The 10,698-nt window shown below is 55.7% G+C and overlaps 1 gene segment (V, D, J or C); it reads right to left on the bottom strand.

Annotated features, from left to right (window-relative positions):
• Nucleotides 1-244: 244 nt before the first annotated feature.
• Nucleotides 245-3,984, bottom strand: LOC128946159 (Ig heavy chain V region 914-like; the record flags this gene model as incomplete). The annotated part of the segment is given in 2 exon segments: nucleotides 245-396; nucleotides 3,660-3,984. Coding segments are annotated over 2 exon segments (477 nt in total), but the record flags the coding sequence as incomplete, so codon positions are not given.
• Between the last annotated feature and the right edge of the window lie 6,714 nt (nucleotides 3,985-10,698).

The raw sequence follows: 10,698 nt of genomic DNA on the forward strand, positions 1-10,698 counted from the left end.
AGAGTCCACAGAGATTGCGCGAGCTCCAGGGAGGATTGAGACGTAACAGCTGGAACTGCTCAGCCATGATGGGACAGCAAAATGATCTCCTGTCTTCTACCTCTCACACCAGAGCTTATCTCTGTAACCCCATTGGTGACTTCTCCCTGACCCTCACTGTTGGACACGTTTGGATCCCCCTGTACCCTACAAAAAGGGGCTGGTTTAGCCCATCGGACCGGAGAAGAGCTGTCGCTGCGACCCCTCACAGATCCCTCAATGAACCATGGCTGTGGAACCACCAGGACCTCTCCTGCTCCTCTCTGTCCGTCTGGTTCTGCCCCAGCCAAAGGCGCCCCAGCGAGTGAGCAAAGAGGCTGAATCCTGAGAGCTGAGAATCACGAAAGAGCTGAAATCCTGAGAGAGTTGATAATCATGAAAGAGCTGAAATCACTTAATAGCTGAAATCCTGAGGGAGCTGAGAATCACTAAAGAGCTGAAGTCACTGAGCTTGCTGAGATGGTGGCATCTCTGATCTATTGGGATTTGGGGCACTCTGTCTCCAAGATTTATGCAGATTGGCCTGCATGGCTTGGGGATCAGCCCAAATCAGATATCTGGGTCTTATCAGGGTTGGGACACGGGGACAAGAACGGGGTCAGGGCTTGGGGTTTGGGGGAAGGGCCTGGGGAATTGGGACAGGAGGGGAGCAATGGCACAGGGACGGGGACAAAATGATAAGCATCAGAATAAGTCCAATTATCACCATAAGCACGTTTGGCACAGAAATAAACAGCGGAATCCTCATCCTTGAGGTTGTTCATGGTCAGCGTCACCAAGCTCTGCCCGTTGTCTCTGGAGATCCTGAACCGGCCCTTGAATGATGGCGCATAGTAGGTGTAAGCACCATCGTACCAGATCCCCACGACCCATTCCAGCCCCTGCCTGGGCCTCTGTCAAGCCCATTCCATTTCAAAACTGCCGAAACTGAACCCGGACCCTCGGCAGAGGAGGCGCAGGGAATCCCCGGGGGGCTGGAGGTCCCCCCCACACTCCAGCAGGGTCACGGCCGCCCGGAGCCCCCGCGGGAAAATGGGGAGATGATGGAAATGAGAAACCTGATTGGTCAAGGGCCTCTAAGTTGGTGTGGCCAGCTGGACAAAGGGGTGGAATCCACCTGGGAGGAGGATGATGAACTCTAAAGATCCCAGTTTGGGGCCAAGGGTCAGGATTTGGGTCAAGGGTTGAGCTTTGGTCTCATCCCCATCTCCCCTTTGTCCCGCAGGGCTCCGGGCGGTCGTGACCCTGCTGGAGTGCGGGGGGGACCTCCAGCCCCCTGGGCGGTCCCTGCGCCTCCTCTGCTGAGGGTCCGGGTTCAGTTTCGGGAGTGTTTCCATTGAATGGGCGCGCCAGAGACCTGGGCAGGCGCTGGAGTGGCTCGCAGTGATCCACAGCAGTGGCAACACCGAGTACACGCCATCAGTCCATGGCCGGTTCACGATCTCCAGGGACACCGGGCTGAGCTCGGTGACGCTGACCATGAAAAACCTCAAGGTCGAGGATTCCGGATCCAATTTCTGCGCCAAATCTGCTGATGATAATTGCAATCCTGGTGCTAATTATGAAGAGGTCTGAGGTGGATCCACCCCCATCTCAGTGTCCCCTCCTGTCCGCAAGCCCCAGGTCCTTCTCCCAAATCGCCATCCTTGACCGTTTGTCCAACGTCTGCCCCATTTCCACCCATGGTGACCACAGACCCCAAACCCCGACTGGTTCTGCATCAAACCCAACTGAGTTGGTGCCAAAATTTGCCCCCTTTCACCCATATCTCGACCCTTTGGGCACTTTTAGGGGATGAGGGGGAGATTTGGGGCCAAGAGTTGAGTTTGGGGCCAGAGCCAGGGGAGGGTTTGGGGCCAATGGGCAGCGTTGGGGCAAAGGGGACAGGGTTGGGACAAAGGGTCAGGGTGAAGGTTTGGGGCCAATGGTTGAGTCTTGGGGCAGAAACAGGCGAGGGTTTTGGGTCAGTGCTGACCATTAAAGCAAATAGGGACAAAGGGTCAAGATCTGAGACAAGAGGTGAGGTTTGGGATGAAAATCGAAAATTTGGAGATACAATGATGGGAAAGGAGCAAAATCTAGAAGTTTGACGCTATCAACAGCATTGTCACCATGATTAGCAACAGCCCAACAACCAGCACAAAAAGCCCTGGCACAGAAATAGGATCCGGAATCCTCGTCCATGAGGTTGTTCATGGTCAGCATCACCGAGCTCTGCCCGTTGTCCCTGCAGATCGTGAACCGGCCCTTGACCGATGGCACGTAGCCTATATTTCCACCAGTGTTGGTGATCCCCGCGACCCACTGCAGCCCCTGCCCAGGTCTCTGTCGATACCAGCCCATCCCAAAACTGCCAAAACTGAACCCAGACCCTCGGCAGAGGAGGCGCAGGGACCCCCCGGGGGGCTGGAGGTGCCCCCCGCACTCCAGCAGGGTCACGGCCGCCCGGAGCCCTTCCCTAAATCTTCACCAATTTCAGTCAGAACTCCTCTGCTTCGGTCCCAAATCTCCACCAGATTTTTTGGCTATCCTTAACTTCCTCAAAACCTGGAATTAAAATCAATATTCTCATTAATTAATTGGACACCTTCTCCTCAGGGTTCCACATTGATTTCAAAAGTAATACCACGTTAACAACGCCCAAAACCCCCGGGACCCCAACCCCGGCACATCCCGGCCTTGGCCTTGAGCTCTCTCCGGCTCCAGGCCCTGCTGCCCCTGCTGCCCCTCTCAGGTGGGCTCCGCCCCTTTTTTCTGGAACACACGCACCTTTTCCCCTTCTAGACCAATCATATTTCTCATTTTTAATCATCTCCCCTTTGTCCCGCAGGGCTCCTGGCGGCCGTGACCCTGCTGGAGTACGGGGGGGACCTCCAGCCCCCCAGGGGTCCCTGCGCCTCCTCTGCCGAGGGTCCGGGTTAAATTTCAGGAGTTTCTCCATGTTCTGGGTGCGCCAGAGAGCCGGGCAGGGGCTGGAATTCGTGGCAGGGATCAAGGACAACGGTGGCAGCATCTCCTACACGCCATCGTACAAGGTTCGGTTCAGGATCTCCAGGGACAATGGGCAGAGCTCCATGACTCTGATCATGAACAACCTCAAGGAGGAGGATTCCGGATCCTATTTCTGTGCCAAATATGTTGATGGTGGTTGTGCCAATAGTGATGGTACTGTTCGTGTGGCATTTATTGCTGGTTCTGATCTTGGTCCCAAATCCCTCCACGTTGTTCCCAAATATCCCACAGTACTCTGATCTCTCCACCAAATCTCAGCCCTTTTCATCAAATCTCGGCCATTTTACCGCAAACCCCGCCCCTGCTGCCCCAACTCCCGAATTTCTCCCAGTTTTTCCCATTCCTCCCAAATCTCCCCCAGCTCCCAAGACCTGGTTGGAGCAGGCCTGAACTGGAGGCCAGGGGTGAAGGTTTGGGGCCAATGGTTGAGATTTGGGGCAGGTGCAGGGGAGGGTTTGGGGTCAGTGCTGACCACTGGGGCAAATGGAGACAAAGGCTCAAGGGCTGGGTCAATGGGTGAGGTTTGGGATGAAAAGCAGAACTCTGGGGACTCAATGATGGGAGTGGGACGAAAGGCAGGAGCTTGAGACCATCAGGGGCATTGTCACCATTAACAGCAGCACCATAACCATCAGCAGCCCTGGCACAGAAAAAGGATCCGGAGTCCTCGACCTTGAGGTTGTTCATGGTCAGCATCACCGAGCTCTGCCCGTTGTCCTGGTAGATCGTGACCCGGCCCTTGACCGATGGCGCGTAGTAAGTGGCTCCACCAATGTTTATGTACGCCACGAATTCCAGCCCCTGCCCGTGTCTCTGGCGCACCCAGTTCATGGCAAAATTGCCGAATCTGAACCCGGACCCTCGGCAGAGGAGGCGCAGGGACCCCACGGGGAGCTGGAGGTCCCCCCCGCACTCCAGCAGGGTCACGGCCGCCCGGAGCCCTGCGGGACAAAGGAGAGATGGGGATGAGGGGATAGATTGGCTGTGCGGTCAAAGTTGGGGCTGTCATTCCAGAAAAAGGGTGTGGGATCCACCCGGGATGACTGGCAGCAGTTGCAGGAGGAAGATGGTGAGGTCCAAGGGTCCCAATTTTTGGGCAACATCAGGATCTGCATGCAATAATCAACATTTGGGTGGATGTTTTCCTTCATCCCCATCTCCCCTTTGTCCTGTGGGGCTCCGGGCGGCCGTGACCCTGCTGGAGTGCAGGGGGTACCTCCAGTCCCCTGAGGGGTCCCTGCGCCTTCTCTGCCGAGGGTCTGGGTTGGATTTCAGGAGTGTTGACATGTTCTGGATCCACCAGAGACCCGGGCAGGGGTTGCAATACGTCGCAAGGATCTACCACACTGGAGGTTACACCGACTACGCGCCGTCGGTCAAGGGCCGGTTCAGGATCTCCAGAGACAATGGGCAGAGCTCGGTGACGCTGACCATGAACAACCTCAAGGACGACGGATTCCGGATCCTATTTCTGTGGGAAATGTGCTTACACTGGTGTTTGCAGTTCTGATGCTGGTGCGATTGACGTGCCGGGCTTGGCCCCATCCCCGACCAACATTGCAGGAGCATCCGGGCGTAGGACGGTCAGGACAGACGGATGGACACGAGAGATCTCTGCAGCCAGGTTGTAGCATTTGGGGTTTATTGCAAAGGACGAACTGCAGGGCCCTGCTGGGAGCTGCCAGACACAGCTGGAGCAGGGCTGAGAGAAGAGAGGGGAGAGAGGATGAGAGGGTGAGAGAGTAAGAGATTAAAAAAGGTAAATGAGTTAAAAGGGTGAGAGAATAGAAAGGGTAAGAGAGTGATAGAGTCAGTGAATAAAATGGTAAGAGTGTAAAAGAGTAAGAACATAAAACTCTAAGAGAATAAAAGGGTAAGAGAGTGAGGTTCCCACCACAATACAATAAATCTTCTTCTCTACAGAATATTCTAATTATCACTAACCAATCTGGTCCAATATACAAACCCTACAGAATTTGCATACAGCCTTTAAGAATCGTTTCATTACCATACTCTATTACATTTTAAACCCTAAAAACACCTCTTTGGGCCCCTTCTGCCAAGCCTAAGACCTGCTCTTTGGAAACCCTAAAAACTCCTCTTTGGAGTAACTTTAAACCCTAAAACTCCTTTTTGGAGTAACTTTAAACCCTAAAAACTCCTCTTTGGGCCCTTCTGCCAAGCTGGGGTGTCTGCTCTGACCCTTGGAGCTGTCTGTAGGCAGAGGGTGTTGTGCCATCAAAATGGGATAACCTTCAGCCGGCCACGCCGTTGTTTTCCCGTTGTTCAGTCACTGAGGGATCTCAAAGCTTGCCTTCATTTCAATCTCGCTGATGGTTTCCATATTCTCAAAATCTTTTCCCAGGCAATCCTATTGATAATGCTTTGCTGTTCCATCCTCCCCAAAAAGAATCAGCGTAAGCACTATGACCATCGGTGTCCTTGGCACAGAAATAGGATCCGGAATCCTCATCCTTGAGGTTGTTCATGGTCAGCGTCACCGAGCTCTGCCTGTTGTCCCTGGAGATCCTGAACTGACCCTGCACTGATGGTGCGTAGTCGGTGCTGCCACTGCTGTGGATACTCGCGAGCCACTCCAGCCCCTGACCGGGTTTCTGCCGATACCAGCCCATCCCAAAATTCACAAAACTGAACCTGGACCCTCGGCAGAGGAGGCGCAGGGACCCCCCGGGGGGCTGGAGATCCCACCCGCACTCCAGCAGGGTCATGGCCGCTCCCCCAACCCCAAACCTTCACTGGTTTTGCCCGAGAATCCTTTATTCTTGCCTCAAATGTCCAGCAGATGTTTCCTGTATTGAAAAGTTCCTTAAACCCTACAAATAGCTGCAATCCATCCATAAATTAATTGGACACCTCTGCCTGATGTTTGCGTCGCCTCATCCCCATCTCCCCTTTGTCCCGCAGGGCTCTGGGCGGCCGTGACCCTGCTGGAGTGCGGGGTGGACCTCCAGCCCCCCCGGGGGGTCCCTGCGCCTCCTCTGCCGAGGGGCCGGCTTCGATTTCGGGGATTCAAGCCTGTACTGGGTGCGCCAGACACCCAGGCAGGGGCTGGAATACATTGGAGCGATCAAGAAAGACGGTTCCAGCACCAGCTACGTGCCATCGGTCAAGGGCTGGGTCATGATCTCCAGGGACAACGGGCAGAGCTCGGTGACGCTGACCATGAACAGCCTCAAGGATGAGGATTCCGGATCCTATTTCTGCGGGAAATCTGCCTATAACAATTGGGGTACTGGTGCTGTTGTGGATGGTTTTGGTCCAGACCCTGTGGCCGTGTCCCGACCGGCTCCCAAATCCAAGACCCTTCCCTAAAACCCAAACACTTTTGCCTATTCTTGACTCTGTCCCAACCCTAGAGTGGTTCGTCCCCAAATTCTCCATACCTGGCAAGAAAGATGACCCAAGTCTTAACCTTGGCCTTAAATCTCCACTTTTAATTCAAAGTTTGGGGCACAAAGAGGAGATTTGGGGTCAGGAGTTGTGGTTTGGGGTCAGCGGGTGAGAATTGGGGCCGAGGCAGAGCAAGGTTGGGATCATTGGTCAAGGGCTGGGTGTGAGCTGCGGGTCTGGGGAAGCATCTGGGGAACGGAGACGGGGCGGGGACACAGGGATAGAGATGGCACCGACATCAATATGAGCAGCAGCAGTGTTGTAGGATTTGGCACAGAAATAGACGGCGGAATCCTCATCCTTGAGGTTCTTCATGGTCAGCGTCACCGAGCTCTGCCCGTTGTCCCTGGAGATCCTGAACTGACCCTGGACCGATGGCATGTAGCCAATGTTTCCACCAGTGTTAGTGATCCCCACAAGCCATTCCAGTCCCTGCCTGGGTCTCTGGCGAACCCAATCCATTCCAAAACTCCCAAAACTGAACCCGGGCCCTCAGCAAAGGAGGCGCAGGGACCCCCCGGGTGGCTGGAGGTCCCCCCCGCACTCCAGCATTTTCACGGCCGCCCGGAGCCATGCGGGACAAAGGGGAGATGGGGATGAGGCCAAAGCTCAACCACTGACCGAAATCTTGACTCTGGGCCCCAAATTGTGAACACTTCGTCCTTCTCCTCCTGATCCTGGTCACCCTCGAGAATGGATCCCATCCTTTTTTCCAATTGGCCTGGATGACTTGGGCACTCTTGACCAATCAGGTTTCCCATCCCCATCTGCCCTTTCTCCCGCAGGGCTCCGGGCTGTAGTGACCCTGCTGGAGTGCGGGGGGGACCTCCAGTCCCCCGGGGGGTCCCTGCGCCTCCTCTGCCGAGGGTCCGGGTTCCATTTCGGGAGTTTCACCATGTTCTGGATCCGCCAGAGACCCGGGCAGGGGCAGGAATGGGTGGCAGCGATCTGGAGCGATGGTGGCACCATGTACGACTCATCAGTCCAGGGCCGGTTCAGGATCTCCAGGGACAACAGGCAGACCTGGGTGACGCTGACCATGAACAACCTCAAGGACGAGGATTCCGGATCCTATTTCTGTGCCAAATGTGTGGATGCTGGTTGCTATGATGGTGCTGCTGGTGCTGAATGTTTTGACCCCATCCCCATCTCCTAATCCCCACCTGTCCCCGTTGCCCAGACCCTTCCCCCACACCCCCAGCCCGCACCCAGCCCTTGACCATTGATCCCAACCTTGCTCTGCCTCGGCCCCAGTTCTCACCCACTGTCCCCAAACCACAGCTCCTGACCCCAAATCTCCTCTTTATGCCCCAAAACTTTGCCCTGAAGACTGGGGTTTGGGGCCCAGGGTCCTGATTTTGGTCAGAATTGGGGATTCGTGTCAGCAGCTGTGGCTGGGAGCACAAAGTGGGGTGTTCGGGCAGAATTTTGCAATTTTCCTGCAAACTTATTTGGGTTTGGGGCAGAACCAGTGGGGGGGTTTTGCCTCCGTGGTTGGCATTGTTAGAACTGGGGGAGATCTGGGACCAAGGGTGAAGAATGGGGTGAAGGGCTGAGATTTGGGGGAAGGGTCTGAAGAGTGGGGACAGAAGGGGACCCAGTCAAGGGGAAGGGGCCAAAGGCAGAGACATCATTACCCCAACTGCCACCAAAACCCTTGGCAAAGAAATAGGATCCGGAATCCTCATCCTTGAGGTTGTTCATGGTCAGCGTCACCGAGCTCTGCCTGTTGTCCCTGGAGATCGTGAACCGGCCCTTGACTGGACCCGCGTACTCGGTGTAACCACCACTGTTGATCCCCGCGAGTCACTGCAGCCCCTGCCCGGGTATCTGGTGGATCCAGAACATTCCAAAACTCCCAAAATCAAACCCGGACCCTCGGCACAGCAACGTCAGGGACCCCCTGGGGGGCTGAAGGCCCCCCCCGCACTCCAGCAGGGTCACGGCCGCCCGGAGCCCTGCGGGCCAAAGGGGAGATGATTAAAAATGAGAAATATGATTGGTCTAGAAGGGGAAAAGGGGCGTGGCTTGTGGAAAAAGGGGCGGAGCCCACCTGGGAGGGCCAGCAGGGGCAGAAGGACCTGGAGCCAGGGGGAGCTCAGGGCCAAGGCCGGGATGCGCCGGGGTTGGGGTCCCAGAAGTGTTTGGGGGTTATTAACGTGGTATTAGTATTGAAATCAATGTGGAACCCTGAGCAGAAGGTGTCCAATTAATTAATGAGATTATTGAGTTTAATTCCAGCTTTTGAGGAACTTAAGGATACCCGAAAAAATCTGGTGGAGATTTGGGACTGAACCAGTGGAGTTATGAGTGAAATTGGTGAGGATTTGGAATGGGTTCCGGGTGGCCGTGACCCTGCTGGAGTGCGGGGGGGACCCCCAGCCCCCCAGAGGGCCCCTGCGCCTCCTCTGCCAAGGGGCCGGGTTCGATTTTGGGAATTTTGAAATGTACTGGATCCGCCAGAGGTCGGGGAATGCGCCAGAATTTGTTGCACAGATCAACAGCAAGGGCGACAACGCCGTGTACGCCTCATCGGTGCAGGGCCGCTTCACGGTGAGCAGGGACAATGGGCAGAGCTCAGTGACGCTGACCATGAACAACCTCAAGGACGAGGATTCCCGTGTCTATTTCTGTGCCAGATGTTTCGACAGCAATTGTAAATGGTACTCTACTTCCCTTATGGCCCTGCTGGCAATGGTGACGATGCTGCTCCTGGTCCCAAGCCCCCAACCCTGGTACCCCAAATGTCCTAAGATCCCCAAATCCTTCACCCACACCCCAACCCTTGACCCCATTCTTGACCATCTCCGCCAAACTCTGCCATCCCAGCCCCAGTTTCCGTCTTTCCCAAAATTTTGCCCATTTTACCCAAATGTCCCCCAGTTGCGGGGCCCTGATTGGAGGAGGCCAGAACTGGAGCCCAGGGGTGAAGGTTTGGGGCAAATGGTTGAGTTTTGGGGCAGGAGCAGGGGAGGGTTTGGGGTCAGTGCTGACCATTGGGGCAAATGGGGAAAAAGGGTCAATGGCTGGGTCAATGGGTGAGGTTTGAGGGAATGGTTTGGGATTGGGGACAGGGGGCGACACAGGGATGGGGACGGGGTCAAAAATATAGGTAGCAGGAAAAATATATAACCCAGCAGGACATTTGGCACAGAAATAGGATCCGGAATCCTCGTCCTTGAGGTTGTTCATGGAAGCATCACCGAGCTCTGCCCGTTGTCCCTGGAGATTGTGTATCGGCCCTTGACCGTATCCCCGTAGTCGGTGTCTCCATCAAAGTCAATCTGTGCAACCCATTCCAGCCCCTGCCCAGGCCTCTGGCGGATCCACATGAAACTGGTTTGTCCAAAATCGAACCCCGACGCACGGCAGAGGAGGCGCAGGGACCCCCTGGGGGGCTGGAGGTCCCCCCCACACTCCAGCAGTGTCACGGCCGCCCGGAGCCCTGCGGGATAAAGGGGAGATTGGGATGAGGCCAAAGCTCAACCCTTGACCCAAATCCTGGCTCTTGGCTCCAAATTGGGACCGTTGGAGTTCATCATCCTCCTCACAGGAGAGTCCTTCTCCTTTTTCCATCTGGCCACACCTGCTTTGAGGCCCTGGACCAATCAGGTTTCCCATCCCCATCTCCCCTTTTTCCTGCAGGGCTCCAGGTGGCTGTGACACTGCTGGAGTGTGGGGGGGACCTCCAGCCCCCCGGGGGGTCCCTGCGCCTCCTCTTCAGAGGGTCCGGCTTCGATATTGGGAATTTTTGAATGTATTGGGTTCACTAGAGATCCAGGCAGGGGCTGGAGTGGCTCGCAGGGATCCACAGCGATGGTTCCTACATCTACTACACGGATTCAGTCAAGGGAGGAAGTGGGGGGAGGCTGCGGAGCCCCAAAATCGCGGCGTCTTCTCCTCCCTCCCTCCCTCCCTGGCTCCCACCTGGGGCTTCACTTCTCCCTCAGCGGCCTCGGTGTCTGGGGCTGCTCCTTGGGGCTGGGCTGGAATCCTCTCTGGGAGCTATGGACATGGTGATGATGCTGGTGGTGGCCCCAAACCCCCATCCCTGGTTCCCCAAAGTTTCCAAAATCCCAAAATCCTGCCCCAAATCACAACCCTTGACCCCATTCTTGACCTTCACCCCCAGTGTCCACCATCATTGCCCCAACATTTGACTTTATCCCAATTTTTCCCATTTCACCCAAATCTCCCCCAGCCCCACGGGCACTGATTGGAGGAGGCCTGAACTGG

This window comes from Melozone crissalis, unplaced genomic scaffold, assembly GCF_028551555.1.
Source record: "Melozone crissalis strain CALT ecotype California unplaced genomic scaffold, PUWL_Pcris_2 ptg000077l_1, whole genome shotgun sequence".
NCBI lineage: Eukaryota > Metazoa > Chordata > Aves > Passeriformes > Passerellidae > Melozone > Melozone crissalis.